The sequence below is a fragment of the Trachypithecus francoisi genome, unplaced genomic scaffold (assembly GCF_009764315.1).
Source record: "Trachypithecus francoisi isolate TF-2019V2 unplaced genomic scaffold, Tfra_2.0 Lachesis_group8, whole genome shotgun sequence".
NCBI lineage: Eukaryota > Metazoa > Chordata > Mammalia > Primates > Cercopithecidae > Trachypithecus > Trachypithecus francoisi.
In genome coordinates, this window is record NW_022681473.1 from 84,824,021 (window position 1) to 84,842,465 (window position 18,445).

Consider the following 18,445-nt stretch of genomic DNA (forward strand, 5'->3'; position numbering starts at 1 on the left):
CACTGCGAAGGATCCTGGATGGTAAATGAACAAAGTTTTTATACCAGAAAATTTTTATACTAGAAGACTTATTTGGTTGCAAATTTTTTAGCCCAGTGCTGTGACTTAATACTTATGTATTAAGATCTTCTTAAATGAGTTCCAACTACTGGAATTAACGTTCTGTGCCTTTGGTTTTTACATCTATCTTTGAACTAGAGCCAATTATAATAAAAGGCCTTGCTGGATAATCCAGTATATCCTCTTCAGATACCCCCTGCCCCAAATTTATTTTCTTGAGATCAGAATAGAGCTTAGAGTTAGAAAGAAAGAAAGAAAGAAAGAAAGAAAGAAAGAAAGAAGAGAAAGCAAGCCAGCTTTCTCAAAATGTCTGTGAAATCAAACTTTATTCTCTGGATGATAAAAATTTAAAAATATGCAGAATACAACGAGTAACTCTGTGGTGTGGTTTCTTACAATTAGTTTTCAAAACTATTTTTAGTTCATGAATTATAGTGAGAGCCTACAGCTGTATCTTAATGGATTCAGAGAACTTTTGAGGGGACAAAGTGTTTGTTTTAAGTCCAGAAAATTTGGTCTTAGACCATTAAAAATAAGCTTGCATCTGTTACTAATTTTCTTTTTGCTTACAAAGACTGGTTTGGTAGTAAGAAGGGGGAAAAAAGGAATCTATTCAAAGCAAGTTGCAAAAATGACAGTGGGAAGGGTTGCAGAAGTTAAAAGAAGGGAGAGAATATAATTGTAGACAACACATTTCTTTATCCCTGATCAGTCCTAGCATAAACAACTTTTTCCACCAGATTTAATGATTTCCCCAGCATAACTTCTATCTTTGGAGCAAGCTTTGGTTAAGCCATATCTGCCATTCAGAGGGGCCACTTAAAAACACACACACACACATATACACACACACACACACATACACACATATATATACACACACACACATTGTAATAATGCCTTAGTTAAAACAAATATAAGTGTATACATGTTATATACATATATATACCTATATTTGTTTTATACCTAAATTGATTTTAATGAAGACATTATTTACATCCAATAAAATTTACACATTTAAGTGTCCTGTTTCTTAAAATGTAACAAGGAGCACAATCAAGGTACATGATTTGTATCGCTAGTATGGCTTCTCCTCACCTCTGTAAGCCAGCTGCTACTCCTCACCAGAAGCTGTCTGCTTCTGTTCACATTTTAACACCTTCTGACCATTATTCTTTATATTATGGCCAGGTTTTATGGTTGTTTTCTGCACAGGAACCAAATCGTCTAGGAGGGTCTTAGTTTGTTATATCTGCAATTAGAAGTGTCAGTTTTTTACATTAAGAAAAGAGAAGGCAAGGCCAGGCGTGGTGGCTCACACCTGTAATCCCAGCACTTTGGGAGGTTGAGGCAGGCTGATTACTTGAGGTCAGGAGTTCGAGACCAGCCTAGCCAACACCATGAAACCCCACCTCTACTAGAAATACAAAAATTAGCTGGGCATGGTGGCACGCACCTGTAATCCCAGTTATTCTGGAGGCCGGGGCAAGAGAATCACTTGAGCCCAGAAAGCAGACGTTGCACTGAGCCGAGATGCCACCACTGCACTCCAGCCTGGGCCACAGAGCCAGACTGTGTCTCAAAAAAGAAAGAAAGAAAAAAGAAGGCAAAAAAGCACTTTTCTTCAGTGGTGGTTACCAAAAGTTTAAGTCTTCAGGTTTGATTTAAAATGGAATTACGAGTATGTGTATAGTCAAAACCAAGAGCCCTGTACATCCTATATTTATGTGGCATTATTATTCATTGTCTAGTTTGTTATTATGCTGTCAGCAGTGCTGTCGAAGTAGCAGTACATTTTTATTTCAGGTAAAACAAAATAAAGTGAAAGGTTGAACAGTACCTTTGGAAGCTGAGCTGGATGAATGGGTGTCTCCTCAGTCAAGCAAGTTTGTAAACTGCATATGTAATACGCTTGGGTGGGTAAAAAACCTGTGAATTATACCTACATGTGTAAGCACAATTTCCAGAAGTAAAATGCAATGTGAAGAATGACTAGATCAGAGAAAATTGTATTTAAGAGAACTTTTACAGGTAGAGAGTCAAATAAATATTTTACCAAATTGTACTTGAGATATCTTACTTTCAATGCTTTAAACTCACTGTGGGTTCTGGATAAGAGCAATAGATAAATTATATAAAATAACAAAAATTTTATAACTATATTAAGACAAAAATGTATTGTTTTCCTATATTAGACCAATAGAAGATTCTGTGGTTAGGCTTTGTTGCTTTCCAGTAACAAGTATTTGAAAACTGTTTTAAAGACTCCGTTAGAATTTGATTATATACCAGTAGCATCCTCTTATATTCAATAAACTGTTGCCTTAACTTCTATTTCTTCACATGTAAGACACATCAGTTATCTTAGATCTTTAAAGTCCTACGAAGATAGAAGGGTTTCGACGCACTGTGAAGACAGCTCAGTCACTATGAAGAGGTCCAGTAGGAAAAATGAGACAGACACATGTCAGTCACTGGACCTGGAGTGCAAGGCAGAATGTGGCAAGGACCTGTTAGAGAACCACGCTCAAAAGAACTCCCACCTCAAAAAAAAAAAAAGTGGGTTGGGGGAGAAGACTGTAGCCTTTAGGGTGGGCCTTGAAAAATAATTAACAGTTTAGAAGAATTTTGCTGTACAGCACTATGTCAACAGGGACATTGCTATTCTTTTACATTTAGGCAACAGAGTTTGAATAAATCCATCGCACTTTAGGCTTTACCTCATTTTCCTATATTATCCATCTCTCCAGAAGATTTCTTCCCCACATTTTAACAGCAGCCATTTCCACAAATCTTTATCTCTTTTGTAATGACTAAACTAGTAGCTTTCAAACTCAGAACTCTTGTTCAGATAGTGTGGAAGCGTAATAGGTAAAATGCAGGACAGCTGAAGAAATTTCTGGCTGAGATGGATTCATCTTCAGAATTCCTCTCCTTCCCTCTTGGCCACAGCATCTCTTCTCTTCCTTCCCTCCCTTCCCTCTCCCTCTCCCAGGGCTCTGCAGAACAGGTTGGTTTGAATTCCTCTTCTTAACTTTCCTTATTACAGAACTCATTTAGAAACACTCCACTCTCTCCGTCATTTAAAACCAGCCCTCGCTGGAGTGTTCCTGTTTGTGAATAGACCCACTTACACACTCAACTTGCAGCCTATATATCCAGCTGCCTGGCAGAACCCTGGTAATCTGCACCAGAGCTCAGGGACAGCAGAAAGCTGAAGACCCTTTCCCCAAATAACAAGGCTCCTTACCCAAGAAACCATCAGCAATTTTAAAAAGATAACAAAAAATCAAACCAGCGGCTTCTAAGGTCAGCGTTGTATCATATTACTTTTCTGTTTGTGAATTCATGTGTGGCTTTAAAAAGTAGATCGTGTTTCATGTTGTTTTGCATCAAATAAGCCTCATGTGAATAGATCACTTGTATGTGTTTGCAAACAGTGCTCTTTTTGGATTCTATTTTTTGAGTCTCTAGGTTCATCAGTTTGACTCAAACTGGGGTGAGGAGGTGGGGGCAGATGTTAAGAAGGGGCCCCTGAGTGTGGAGTATCTTTGAGGCAGAAGGAACCTAAATAGTTTTGTAGACAGTAAGGTAAATGAAATATCTTCCTATTGTCTTTCCATGCCCACAACCTCAGAAAAAAACAAATTACCTTTGGTATCAACAAGGACTTTCTAGTAAATCTGACCCTTCAATTACTCTATAAATTGTAGCTGTCCCTTGAAGTAGAATCCTCTCCAACATCTGTTTAGTATTATTAGATATGGTGCCTGGCACCTTGGAGCTGAGGGATCACTGAGGAAGAAGAAATGGAGGAGAAACATTAGGGAGGGATAATATGGCAGATAATTATTTGGACATCTTTTCATAAGAGGATTTCATTTCAGCAGCATTGTGGAGAAGTTTCAAGGTAACAGAATTGATGCCCTTGGTGTTGATCAGCACTGGACTAGCTGGGCAGATAGCAGGAAATTTGTCTATTTCATAGAGCATTCCAGGTTATGGAAGCATTGGCCTCTTCACACAGGTTCATTCTCTGAGTCAATCGCCAGTGCTGGACTTGGGGCTCTGGCATGGTACATAGAGGGCCTGGACATTGTTGTACATGGCTCCCCTCAGTCTCCCTACTCGGCCTCTCCTTTGTGGCTTCTTCTCTGGTAATGCCCTTTAAGCTGTCTTCACTCAGAGACTCCCAGAGACTGTACCTCTAAAATCAGTCATTGGCATTTCTCAGGTTCATTGTTGTGCCTGCCTCCTCCTCCTTTAACTCTGTCACCACCACCACCTCTTCCCACATCCAAGAACCTTCCTTGAGAAGTGCCAGAGAGGTACCTGACTCTCCAGAAGCAGGTGCCAAAATGGGCTAGTTATGTATCATTATGGGGGCATTTGGAATTTGGAGCTTGAACAGAATTAGCTTGGCCTATTTTTATGCCTTCATACCCCTCTCTCTCTCTCCTCTCTCTTGTCTCTTTCTCTCTCTCTCAGAGATCCAACCCCCGCCCCCAACCCAGTTGGTTAAGGATCAAACCTTGATTCCAGCTGAAAAAGGAACAGAATACTGTCTTAGTTCATTTTCTGCTGCTGTAACAGAATACCACAGACTGGGTAATTTACAAACAATAGAAGTTTATTTGATTCGTAGTTCAGGAGGCTGGCAAGTCCAAGATCATGGTGCTGGCACCTGGTGAGGGCCTTGTGCTGCATTATTGCATGGCCAAAGGGTGGAAGGCAGAAGTGATCCCATGAGACAGAATCAAGCAGAACTCATTTTTTAAATGAGTAGCCTATTCCCACAATAACCAACCTACTCCTACAGTAACAGCATTAATTAATTCATGAGGGCTGAACCCTCATGGCCTAATCGTCTCTTAAAGGCCCCACCTCTTAATACTGTTACAATGGGGATTAAGTTTCTAACACATGAAATTTGGGGGACCATATTCAAACCATAGCAAACACCTGTCTTTTATTTACCAAGCACTCCAGTGACTTAGACACTCCTTGATCAAGCAGGCAGTAGCTGGACTCCTCTATCTCTCCAGTTACATGGGGTAGGGAAAAACTTCTCAAAAATTCATTGTATTAGAAAGCCATAGAAATGAATTCCTATGTAGGAAGTGCTGGCTTACAGGTTTGCTGTCCTCAGAAGCCCCAGCCGTAAGTGGGAGCACTGAATTTGAAGCTGTAGCACAGCACATAGAGCCCTGACCTTATACACACATCCACCCTCAGTATTTCCTAACAGAAGTGGCTAAGACGGTAGAACAGGGTCTTCTGTCCCACAGTTCAGCTGGCAGTTAGGCTTAGTGCTCAGATAGTAATCACAGACACAGTTTCAGCAGGGTGTCCACTTGGAACGTTACCCAGAACTGACAAAGAAGAAGGGTAAGACAGAAAGGGGACGTCTTTGAATTATTGGGCCTATTTCTTTCTTCCAGTTGTGTTCTTTCCTCAAGCAAGGGAGACACAAATGGGACCACCATTCGACATTGTACAAGTGTCATAGCTTGTTTTGCTTCAGTTTTCTATTTGTCAAATGGAGCTTATGGGAGGATTATATGTTTTAAAGCTCTTGGAACAGTGACCGGGACATGGTAAGTCCCCAGGAATGTATGTTAGCTCTTGTTGTGATTTATCAAGTATTAGTATTATGTGCCAAGTCCTGTGGTAGGCATTTTACTGATACTTATTTTAATCCTCACCTGCAGTTCTGCAAAATAGATCTTGTGAGTTTCATCTGAGGAGATGGAGTCTCAGAGAGGTAAAGTCATGTGTCCAAGGTGAGCTGCTATGCGAAGGTGCCAAAATCAAACCAGGTCGGCCTGGCCACAAAGCCTGTGCCATCACTGTGCTTAAGAGTAAACAGTGTATGAGCAGACATCCTTCTATGTAAATGGGACGAGAGCCATCAAGCTAAACAGCTCCCTATGCCACACAGTTCAGGGTAATTCATATCCACTGAGTAAACAGACCATTCTGGGCAAGAATTCCCTTGTGTCAACTTGCCTGTTCTGGGAATTCTCAGTATATATATTGGAGCCCTACCAAAAATTCATCACGAGACTTGTCTTTCTTGAGATCCATCCGAAGAGGCTTAGCTAATAAACTGAAGGACCTTCTTATGAGGTGGTTTCACCGTGGGACTCTCCCTTGTTATCTCCTGAAGGATGACTCCTTTGAGTGAGTCTGATACACTTCATGGTCCCCATGTCTCCAAGAGTTGGGGAGCATAGCTAGCCCACCTTGTAGGCCGACTGCCTTGAAACCCCGTCTTCCTCATTCCCTTCTCTGGGTTAGTTGTCCTTCCTGTGTTCTCACAGCACCCTGTGCCTGCATCTGTTAGAGCACCTTGTCACATTGCCTTTGCCCACGTCTTTGCATCTTTTCCCACCAGATCAGGTATAGAATGCTATATCCTCCTCACCTCAGAGCCCCAGAATTGATCATACTTCCTGTAACAACAATAATAACCACAGTGTTATCAAAGTTGACATTCATTGGGAACTTACTGTATGCCTTTTGAAATAGGTACTATGGTGATGCTTGCTTTAAAGGCAAAGAAGTTGAAGCACAAAGAGGTTTGTTTACTACCTGAGTCACAGAACCATAAGTGGAAGAGCTGGGTGTGAGCCCTGGCAGTTTGATTCTAGACCCACGCTTTTAACCAGTACTCTGATGCCTCTGTGTAGTAGATGCTTCATTAGTTAATATTTGTAAATGGATACACATGTGAATGTAATTGCTATGTTTTCAGAGATATATGACCTGTGACATAACTTAAATCTGTGCAAAAATAAGCTATGTTGTAATGGAGCTCTTCTATCCCTATGCGTGCTTGGAGAGGAGGAGCAGTGCTGGGCCGTGTTTGTGAACACACATTAGATATAAATGCAACTTCTATTTCTGCCATTGATGATTATCACCTCTGTGGGCAAATTACTTACCCTTTTTTTAGTGGCATTTTCCTCAGCTGGAAAATAAGAATGATGTTGCCTACCTCCTACAGAAAACTTAGAATAAAGAGACTACTGTAAGTAACCATTCCTGGAACACAGTACTTATTCAAGAAACATGGGAAGATATTGTTATTACTATTGTCATGAACACTGTTTTTAAAACTTTATAATTGGCAACACTACTGCCTATCAGTAGACAAGGAGTTCTTAACCAGTATGAGTGATACTAAGTGATGATGCTGGAGCTTTAAGTCTAAAGTCACCAAATTCAGGACAGAGATGTTTGACCCATGAATTTCAGAGGTCTGCAAAACACTCCAGAAACGAATGTAGCTTTTGTCCAATCTCCACATCTTTGTCTGTAGTGTACACTGTGGGGTTTAGGGAGCCTGGGCAGAGGAAGGAACCAGAGGTATCCATGGTCAGTACCAGGCATCTGATGTGTAGCAGCTTGTAAGTGAGCAGTGGGTTCGAAGGTTGAGTGGACAACTGTATAACAAAGGCTGTTAGGAGATCACGAGGATACTGAATACCTAACAGCTAACAGGAGGTGTGATTTATTGTTCAGTGGACACTGAACTTGACACATAATAAAGACTCATTCATTCATTCAACAATATTTTTGAGCCAGGCGCTCTTATTGGCCCAGGGAATCAATAATAACTAAAACAAAGTCCTGAGTACTCGGGTCCCTTTATACTTTATAAGCATCACCTTCATCAACAGCATCATCGTAACAACACTGTGATGTAGATGTTACCATTGCCATTTGATAGATGAGGGAGCTGAGGCACAGAGAGGTTAAAATCCTCACCTGAGGCCTCATAATTATAAAGTAGTGAGCCTAGGATTTGAATCCAGGTCTTTCTCATGCTAAAATCCTTTCTTTAGCTACACTATGATACTGCTTATCAAGCAAATAGCAAACGCTGAGATCATGTATGTATATGGCAGGGGGGTGTTGGAGGGGTGGGATGTTTGTTGACTCAGGACTATCTAAATAGCTATCACTGTGATATAACAATAAATAATAGTCATCACTGATCTACAGAACATGAGAAACTTTGGTTGTGGCTTCTGTTCTTGAGTTCAGACTATCATTTTACTGCTTCTTGTCAACATCAGTGTATACTTGGTGGCCCTCAACAAAGAGAAGAATGTTTATGCTTAGGTTGATAACCAGGTAGAAGCTCTGAGATCCTGGGGTTCATTTCCAGGATGCCTGCTTAGTAATACCTGAGTGCCCTCCAGAGCTTGGACAAGGCCAGCAGGCACTATGACCACTGAGATGTTGTCCAAACCTAGGATTAGGTGGTCACCTCACTCTTTGCACAGAAAGAGTGAGGTGCTTTGGTCCCTTCAGGGCTGTGGATGGGGGTGGGTAGCACTAGGGGGCTGCCACCGACCCCTTTGTTTAGGTCTCTCACATGCCTGTTTTCCACGGATTGGGAAGGAAGTTTTAGAGGCACCATTTCAAATGCCGCAGAAAGGGAGAAGGAGCAGTGTAGAGGGTCACTGCAGTGGGGCATAAAGAACCCAGAAATAATGCTGTGCTCTGAGTCGGGATCTTGGTGGCCTCATCTTGTTTTCAGGGGATGCCATTGCTTCTAGGAAGCACAGCCACCGCTTAGCTTTACAAGTCAGCTCCTTCAGTCTGTCGATTCAGAAGCTGTTCCATTGCCCTCTGATTCCGTCGACATAATTCGACGATGCAAGGGTTGTGCAGTCAAGAAGGAAGGACATTGTACTGGGACATCAGGAAAACCAGATTCTGGCCCTGGCTCTGTCCCCACTGGCTGGGAGACCCTGGACAAGTGCCTTTGCTCCTCAGGGCTTTCCTCTTCTCAGCAATGAAGCAAAAGAGGGAGAACTGGATGTTGATGTTTCCTGTGATCCTTTCTGGCTCTAAAGTTGTGAGTTTATCTAATATTTGCAGCCTTACAGTGTCATTTTAATTTCCATGCCCTGTATTTAAAACCACATTTTTCTGCCCTGTTAGTGTGCTGCATTCTTTCTATTGCTTCAGAACACATAGTGCTGGTCCTTAATGTCTGATAACTATTCGTTAAATTAACGAATGCATATAGGCGGAAATGTGAATGCATGCAAACACTGTTAACTACTGATTAACCACTGGTGTCACTTCCAGACTTGGGTTCTCTATGGTTCAGTGTGGGTTGCTAGGAGGATTGAGATAGCCAGTATGGAACATTGCAATGGTGTGGGCACACAGAAATCTATTTCTAACTACTATTGTTGCTGCTACTATTGTAATTCTATGCCTCATTTTCTATAAATACGGAATAGTATGCATACGGTTTTGTAACTACCTGTTTTCAATAAGGAGACTTTTTTTCATGTCACTAGTATTCTCTTATTTAATTTTATTTTATTTTATTTTATTTTATTTTATTTTTTTTTTTTAGCATTTTTGAATTTTTTTTTTTTTTTTTTTTTTTATTTTTTTTTTTTAGCATTTTTGAATTTTTTTTTTTTTTTTTTTTTTTTATTATACTTTAAGTTCTAGGGTACATGTGCATAACGTTTATATCATGTATAACTCCCCAATGCAATCCCTCCCTCCTCCCCCCTCCCCATGATAGGCCCCAGTGTGTGATGTTCCCCTTCCCGAGTCCAAGTGATCTCATTGTTCAGTTCCCACCTATGAGTGAGAACATGCGGTGTTTGGTTTTCTCTTCTTGTGATAGTTTGCTAAGAATGATGGTTTCCAGCTGCATCCATGTCCCTACAAAGGACGCAAACTCATCCTTTTTGATGGCTGCATAGTATTCCATGGTGTATATGTGCCACATTTTCTTAATCCAGTCTGTCACAGATGGACATTTGGGTTGATTCCAAGTCTTTGCTATTGTGAATAGTGCCGCAATAAACATACGTGTGCATGTGTCTTTGTAGTAGAGTAATTTATAATCCTTTGGGTATATACCCAGTAGTGGGATGGCTGGGTCATATGGTACATCTAGTTCTAGATCCTTGAGGAATCGCCATACTGTTTTCCATAATGGTTGAACTAGTTTACAATCCCACCAACAGTGTAAAAGTGTTCCTATTTCTCCACATCCTCTCCAACATCTATTGTTTCCTGACTTCTTAATGATTGCCATTCTAACTGGTGTGAGATGGTATCTCATTGTGGTTTTGATTTGCATTTCTCTGATGGCGAGTGATGACGAGCATTTTTTCATGTGTCTGTTGGCTGTATGGATGTCTTCTTTTGAGAAATGTCTGTTCATATCCTTTCCCCACTTTTTGATGGGGTTGTTTGTTTTTTTCTTGTATATTTGTTTGAGTTCTTTGTAGATTCTGGATATTAGCCCTTTGTCAGATGAGTAGGTTGCAAAAATTTTCTCCCATTCTGTAGGTTGCCTGTTCACTCTGATGGTAGTTTCTTTTGCTGTGCAAAAGCTCTTTAGTTTAATGAGATCCCATTTGTCAATTTTGGCTTTTGCTGCCGTTGCTTTTGGTGTTTTAGACATGAAGTCCTTGCCCATGCCTATGTCCTGAATGGTACTACCTAGATTTTCTTCTAGGGTTTTTATGGTATTAGGTCTAACATTTAAGTCTCTAATCCATCTTGAATTAATTTTCGTATAAGGGGTAAGGAAAGGATCCAGTTTCAGCTTTCTACTTGTGGCTAGCCAATTTTCCCAGCACCATTTATTAAATAGGGAATCCTTTCCCCATTTCTTGTTTTTGTCAGGTTTGTCAAAGATCAGATGGCTGTAGATGTGTGGTATTATTTCTGAGGACTGTTCTGTTCCACTGGTCTATTTCTCTGTTGTGGTACCAGTACCATGCTGTTTTGGTTACTGTAGCCTTGTAGTATAGTTTGAAGTCAGGTAGCGTGACGCCTCCAGCTTTGTCCTTTTGACCTAGGATTGTCTTGGCAATGCGGGCTCTTTTTTGGTTCCATATGAACTTTAAAGCAGTTTTTTCCAATTCTGTGAAGAAACTCATTGGTAGCTTGATGGGGATGGCATTGAATCTATAAATACCTTGGGCAGTATGGCCATTTTCACGATATTGATTCTTCCTATCCATGAGCATGGTATGTTCTTCCATTTGTTTGTGTCCTCTTTGATTTCACTGAGCAGTGGTTTGTAGTTCTCCTTGAAGAGGTCCTTTACATCCCTTGTAAGCTGGATTCCTAGGTATTTTATTCTCTTTGAAGCAATTGTGAATGGAAGTTCATTCCTGACTTGGCTCTCTGCTTGTCTGTTACTGGTGTATAAGAATGCTTGTGATTTTTGCACATTAATTTTGTATCCTGAGACTTTGCTGAAGTTGCTTATCAGCTTAAGGAGATTTTGGGCTGAGACGATGGGTTTTTCTAAATATACAATCATGTCATCTGCAAACAGGGACAATTTGACTTCTTCTTTTCCTAACTGGATACCCTTGATTTCTTTCTCTTGCCTGATTGCCCTAGCCAGAACTTCCAACACTATGTTGAATAGGAGTGGTGAGAGAGGGCATCCCTGTCTTGTGCCAGTTTTCAAAGGGAATTTTTCCAGTTTTTGCCCATTCAGTATGATATTAGCTGTGGGTTTGTCGTAAATAGCTCTTATTATTTTGAGGTACGTTCCATCAATACCGAATTTATTGAGCGTTTTTAGCATAAGGGCTGTTGAATTTTGTCAAAAGCCTTTTCTGCATCTATTGAGATAATCATGTGGTTCTTGTCTTTGGTTCTGTTTATATGCTGGATTACGTTTATTGATTTGCGAATGTTGAACCAGCCTTGCATCCCAGGGATGAAGCCCACTTGATCATGGTGGATAAGCTTTTTGATGTGCTGCTGAATCCGGTTTGCCAGTATTTTATTGAGAATTTTTGCATCGATGTTCATCAGGGATATTGGTCTAAAATTCTCTTTTTTTGTTGTGTCTCTGCCAGGCTTTGGTATCAGGATGATGTTGGCCTCATAAAATGAGTTAGGGAGGATTCCCTCTTTTTCTATTGATTGGAATAGTTTCAGAAGGAATGGTACCAGCTCCTCCTTGTACCTCTGGTAGAATTCAGCTGTGAATCCATCTGGTCCTGGACTTTTTTTCGTGGGTAGGCTATTAATTGTTGCCTCAATTTCAGAGCCTGTTATTGGTCTATTCAGGGATTCAACTTCTTCCTGGTTCAGTCTTGGGAGAGTGTAAGTGTCCAGGAAATTATCCATTTCTTCTAGATTTTCTAGTTGATTTGCGTAGAGGCATTTATAGTATTCTCTGATGGTTGTTTGTATTTCTGTGGGGTCGTGGTGATATCCCCTTTATCATTTTTTATTGCGTCTATTTGATTCCTCTCTCTTTTCTTCTTTATTAGTCTTGCTAGCGGTCTGTCAATTTTGTTGATCTTTTCAAAAAACCAACTCCTGGATTCATTGATTTTTTGGAGGGTTTTTTGTGACTCTATCTCCTTCAGTTCTGCTCTGATCTTAGTTATTTCTTGCCTTCTGCTAGCTTTTGAATGTGTTTGCTCTTGCCTCTCTAGTTCTTTTAATTGTGATGTTAAAGTGTCAATTTTAGATCTTTCCTGCTTTCTCTTGTGGGCATTTAGTGCTATAAATTTCCCTCTACACACTGCTTTAAATGTGTCCCAGAGATTCTGGTATGTTGTATCTTTGTTCTCATTGGTTTCAAAGAACATCTTTATTTCTGCTTTCATTTCGTTATGTACCCAGTAGTCATTCAGGAGCAGGTTGTTCAGTTTCCATGTAGTTGAGCGGTTTTGATTGAGTTTCTTAGTCCTGAGTTCTAGTTTGATTGCACTGTGGTCTGAGAGACAGTTTGTTATAATTTCTGTTCTTGTACATTTGCTGAGGAGTGCTTTACTTCCAATTATGTGGTCAATTTTGGAATAAGTGCGATGTGGTGCTGAGAAGAATGTATATTCTGTTGATTTGGGGTGGAGAGTTCTATAGATGTCTATTAGGTCCGCTTGGTGCAGAGATGAGTTCAATTCCTGGATATCCTTGTTAACTTTCTGTCTCGTTGATCTGTCTAATGTTGACAGTGGAGTGTTGAAATCTCCCATTATTATTGTATGGGAGTCTAAGTCTCTTTGTAGGTCTCTAAGGACTTGCTTTATGAATCTGGGTGCTCCTGTATTGGGTGCATATATATTTAGGAGAGTTAGCTCTTCCTGTTGAATTGATCCCTTTACCATTATGTAATGGCCTTCTTTGTCTCTTTTGATCTTTGATGGTTTAAAGTCTGTTTTATCAGAGACTAGGATTGCAACTCCTGCTTTTTTTTGTTCTCCATTTGCTTGGTAGATCTTTCTCCATCCCTTTATTTTGAGCCTATGTATGTCTCTGCATGTGAGATGGGTCTCCTGAATACAGCAGACTGATGGGTCTTGACTCTTGATCCAGTTTGCCAGTCTGTGTCTTTTAATTGGAGCATTTAGTCCATTTACATTTAAGGTTAATATTGTTATGTGTGAACTTGATCCTGTCATTATGATATTAACTGGTTATTTTGCTCATTAGTTGATGCAGTTTCTTCCTAGCCTCGATGGTCTTTACATTTTGGCATGTTTTTGCAATGGCTGGTACCGGTTGTTCCTTTCCATGTTTAGGGCTTCCTTCAGGGTCTCTTGTAAGGCAGGCCTGGTGGTGACAAAATCTCTAAGCATTTGCTTATCTGTAAAGGATTTTATTTCTCCTTCACTGATGAAACTTAGTTTGGCTGGATATGAAATTCTGGGTTGAAAATTCTTTTCTTTAAGAACGTTGAATATTGGCCCCCACTCTCTTCTGGCTTGTAGAGTTTCTGCCGAGAGATCTGCTGTTAGTCTGATGGGCTTCCCTTTGTGGGTAACCCGACCTTTCTCTCTGGCTGCCCTTAAGATTTTTTCCTTCATTTCAACTTTGGTGAATCTGGCAATTATGTGTCTTGGAGTTGCTCTTCTGGAGGAGTATCTTTGTGGCGTTCTCTGTATTTCCTGAATTTGAATGTTGGCCTGCCCTACTAGGTTGGGGAAGTTCTCCTGGATGATATCCTGAAGAGTGTTTTCCAACTTGGTTCCATTTTCCCCCTCACTTTCAGGCACCCCAATCAGACGTAGATTTGGTCTTTTTACATAATCCCATACTTCTTGCAGGCTTTGTTCATTTCTTTTTCTTCTTTTTTCTTTTGGTTTCTCTTCTCGCTTCATTTCATTCATTTGATCCTCAATCGCTGATACTCTTTCTTCCAGTTGATCGAGTCGGTTACTGAAGCTTGTGCATTTGTCACGTATTTCTCGTGTCATGGTTTTCATCTCTGTCATTTCGTTTATGATCTTCTCTGCATTAATTAGTCTAGCTGTCAATTCTTCCACTTTTTTTTCAAGATTTTTAGTTTCTTTGCGCTGGGTACGTAATTCCTCCTTTAGCTCTGAGAAGTTTGATGGACTGAAGCCTTCTTCTCTCATCTCGTCAAAGTCATTCTCTGACCAGCTTTGATCCGTTGCTGGCGATGGGCTGCGCTCCTTTGCAGGGGGAGATGCGCTCTTATTTTTTGAATTTCCAGCTTTTCTGCCCTGCTTTTTCCCCATCTTTGTGGTTTTATCTGTCTCTGGTCTTTGATGATGGTGACGTACTGATGGGGTTTTGGTATAGGTGTCCTTCCTGTTTGATAGTTTTCCGTCTGACAGTCAGAAGGACTGTCTGTTGGTCTGTTGGAGATTGCTTGAGGTCCACTCCAGACCCTGTTTGCCTGGGTATCAGCAGCAGAGGTTGCCAAGATAGAATATTGCTGAGCAGCGAGTGTACCTGTCTGATTCTTCCTTTGGAAGTTTCCTCTCAGGGATGACTCCACCCTGTGAGGTGTGGGGTGTCAGACTGCCCCTAGTGGGGGATGTCTCCCAGCTAGGCTACTCAGGGGTCAGGGACCCACCTGAGCAGGCAGTCTGTCCGTTCTCGGATCTCAACCTCCGCGTTGGGAGATCCACGGCTCTCCCCAAAGCTGTCAGACAGAGTCGTTCGCCTCTGCACCGCCCCCGCTGCTTTCCCTATTGGACCTCAGCTGTGGGCTGTCCCCAGAGGTGGAGACTACAGAGACAGGCAGGTTCCTTGAGCTGCTGTGAGCTCCACCCAGTTCGAGCTTCCCAGTGGCTTTGTTTACCTACTTAAGCCTCAGCAATGGCGGGCGCCCCTCCCCCAGCCTCGCTGCTGCCTTGCGGATAGATCGCCGCAGACGGCTGTGTTAGCAGTGAGGGAGGCTCTGTGGGCGTGGGACCCTCCCGGCCAGGTGTGGGATATATTCTCCTGGTGTGCCTGTTTCCTTAAAGCGCAGTATTGGGGTGGGAGTTACGCGATTTTCCAGGTGTTATGTGTCTCAGTTCCCCTGGCTAGGAAAACGGATTTCCTTCCCCCTTGCGCTTCCAGGTGAGGCGATGCCTCGCCCTGCTTCAGCTCACGCTGGTCAGGCTGCAGCAGCTGACCAGCACCGATTGTCCGGCACTCCCTAGAGAGATGACCCCAGTACCTCAGTTGAAAATGCAGAAATCACCAGTCTTCTGTGTTACTCGCGCTGGGAGTTGGAGACTGGAGCTGTTCCTATTCGGCCATCTTGCTCCGCCTCCCTCTTATTTAATTTTAATGGCTGCATCCTATCAGAGGGTTTCTAGAAGTTTATTTGGCCAATCTCTTATGTATTGTTCGTTCACGTTTTTCCATATTATAAGCAACGTATCTAGATAGTCTTATTTTTAAAAAACAACATACTGCTTTTGCAACATGAAAAGTATTTTCAATAAGAAATGCTCATCCTATGACACTATCGACTCTGCCTGCTTAAGCTAAAACAGTAGAGAAGTCTGTATAGGATGATGGGTAACTAAGAGCGCACCAGCCTTGGCTTCCTACATGCAAAGAGAGGCAGTGATCGCCATCATTACATTATCATTGAATGAGAGAAAAGCAGTTTTCCTAAATTTAAAGCCTTGTCCCTTTCCCCTTTTCAGCAGAAAAAGGATAAATTGTGGGTCCAGGTCATATGGGAAGAGGATCTACCCGGAGATTGGAGGCCTGAGCTTGATGCTCCCCTCTGCTGTCTGACCTCAGGCAAAGAGCTTACCTCTCTGGACTTGGTTTATTTTTCTGTGAATGAGAATGTTAATATTATTATTAATATTACCCACTCTTTCATCACAGATTTGGAAAATGGAAGCAGGGAAGGTTGTAAGCATAAAATGTAATAGTAGATACAAGATTAATTTGAAGTATGAAAGTCAGTGTTGTAGAGAAGTGAGTTATCAAGAATATGGGGTCACTGGTTCTTTGTGTACTGTTCACAAGTGTGGCCTGGAATGTATCTGCGTTGACAGTGGTTTTTGAGAAAGCCATTACCTTCCATACCACCACTGTTAAAAGGGAGCAGAAACAGCAATCCAGTCCTCCGCTATTTGCATGCTTTTTATTTTTAATCCTTGCCAGATGTAGACTGGCCATGAGCCCAGAGGGTGAGCAATTTCTGATAGAGGTAGTTTTGTTCTTGTTTCCCTTCTAGACAAAGAATTCTTGAAGGAAAAGGAGAAATTAGAAATGGAGTTAGCAGCAGTGCGGACTGCAAGTGAGGACCATCGGAGACACATTGAGATCCTGGACCAGGCTTTGAGCAATGCCCAGGCCAGGGTCATCAAGCTGGAAGAGGAGGTGAGACCAGGCTGTGGGGATTTGGTGGGGAAGAGGGGAAGCAGAGCCCAGAGGGCTTCTACTTTCTTTTCCTAACCCAACTACCTTAACCAGAGCCAATTCCAAGGAGTTAAGACAGGGGAGGAATATGGGAAACTTCTCAAATAAAAGTGAATAAAAACAGAGTCTATGCATTCTAGAGCCAGGCAAAGTCTGAAAAGCACAGGGGAATCCCATCAGCAAAGCACTCACACTCGGTGTGAAGCCCAGCCTACAGCCCTTCGGTTGACATGTGTCCTACTCAGGCGTCATGCATTGCATTTAGTAGTTTCTGATGAAATCAACCCTTTAGCTTAAGCGTTATGAGGTAGCCTTTTCCTCAACCTGACTGAGGAATTAAAATGACCATTTCTGAGTTCCAAGCTAAGGAATCCAGGCTATAGATGAAGAAGAAGAAAAGGAGCAGAGGCCTAGCCAGGCAGCCAGGGGCCTGCTGCCCTGCACCTTCCAGCACCCTGTGGTGGTGGCGTCAGGTGCCTCTGTGTTACACAGGCTTACCTGAGCAGGCTTACTAAGCACTTACAAAAGTGCTTAGCTTGTTGCTGGGCACAGAGGAAACGATATTGTTACTAACCCAACTGTTGCTGAATTAAGAAAACTGTCTCTTCAGAAAACCTCCCCCGATGCTAAGTAACAGGGATGTTTCATCAAATTTCAAACAGAAGGATAAAGCAGCTGAAGAGGAAGATGGTGGAGTCAACGAGGGTCTTGCCCTTTGGAAGCCTTTAAAACCCCATAAGTCTTGCATAGAAACTACCATTTTAATACTAGCATAAGGATCCGGGGCGGCAGCCCCCATGGTATCTTCCATGTTGCCACTAAGGAACATATCAAATATGAAAACACTTGCCACAGAAAGTGACCTCAACCCCTTAAAGACAGGAGGTTTGTTATGCTTAAGGGAGGCTGGAGCTTCTCATTATTGTCATTACTGAAATGACATCTCCATCTCCATGAGTGGAGCTAAGGAAAATGGTGGTTTTTAAAATCTTTTAGTTTCAATATTTCTATTAAAGTAAGAGTTCGTTGTGAGCTTCTTGAAGACAAGTTATAACAACCAATATGGGTCTTTTTTATCATTATATTTATGTGAAATCTTTAGTTGGTTGAATGTAGCCTCCCCAGAATGTCTCATAGGTCTGCTTCCAGCATCACACCTTTCTAATTAGAGTTTCCTTTAATGGTCTTCATTCAGTTCAGATACTGAGAGCCTACTGTAATTTACTATGATGGGTAAGAGTGAACTCTAGAGCAGACAGCTGTAAATGAGAGTCCTGGCTGTATGGCCTGTCAGCTGTGTGACCTTAAGCAACTCACATAACCTTGAAGACTTCTCATCTCTAATGGAGATAATAAGGGACTTTGCCTCCTCTTCCTGTTGTTATTTGGAGGATTAAATGAGATACTACATATAAAGCACAATGCTTGGCATGGTAGTGTTCCGACAGTGTTGACTGATGTAGTTACTGTTATTAATCATCCTCATCAGGGTATATGCCTTGCTAGAATTAAGGTCGATACAAAGGTGAAGGAGACAGATTCCTGCCTTCAAACTTCTTGCAATTGCTTAAGGATAATATTTATTCATTTAGCAAATACTTACTGGGTGCCTACTAAATGCTGAGCGCTATTCCAGGCATTGGGTACGCCCTGTTCACTCTGCCCAGAGGGGACCAAAATAGGCAAATCTCTTGGTGCTTATAGTCTAGTGGCTACACATTCAGAGAAGTAT

The 18,445-nt window shown here is 41.6% G+C and overlaps 1 protein-coding gene across 10 annotated transcripts in view; it reads left to right on the top strand.

Annotated features, from left to right (window-relative positions):
- AMOTL1 (angiomotin like 1) overlaps positions 1-18,445 on the top strand; it is a 193,076-nt gene that overhangs the window by 150,172 nt on the left and 24,459 nt on the right. For 7 of the 10 annotated variants that reach the window (XM_033207040.1, XM_033207039.1, XM_033207041.1 and 4 more), the window contains 2 exons: positions 5,772-5,843; positions 16,529-16,674. In XM_033207040.1, the coding sequence (XP_033062931.1) occupies positions 5,772-5,843; positions 16,529-16,674 (218 nt within the window). The remainder of the gene's footprint in view (positions 1-5,771; positions 5,844-16,528; positions 16,675-18,445) is intronic. The other 3 variants (XM_033207042.1, XM_033207047.1, XM_033207044.1) reach the window with 1 other exon arrangement.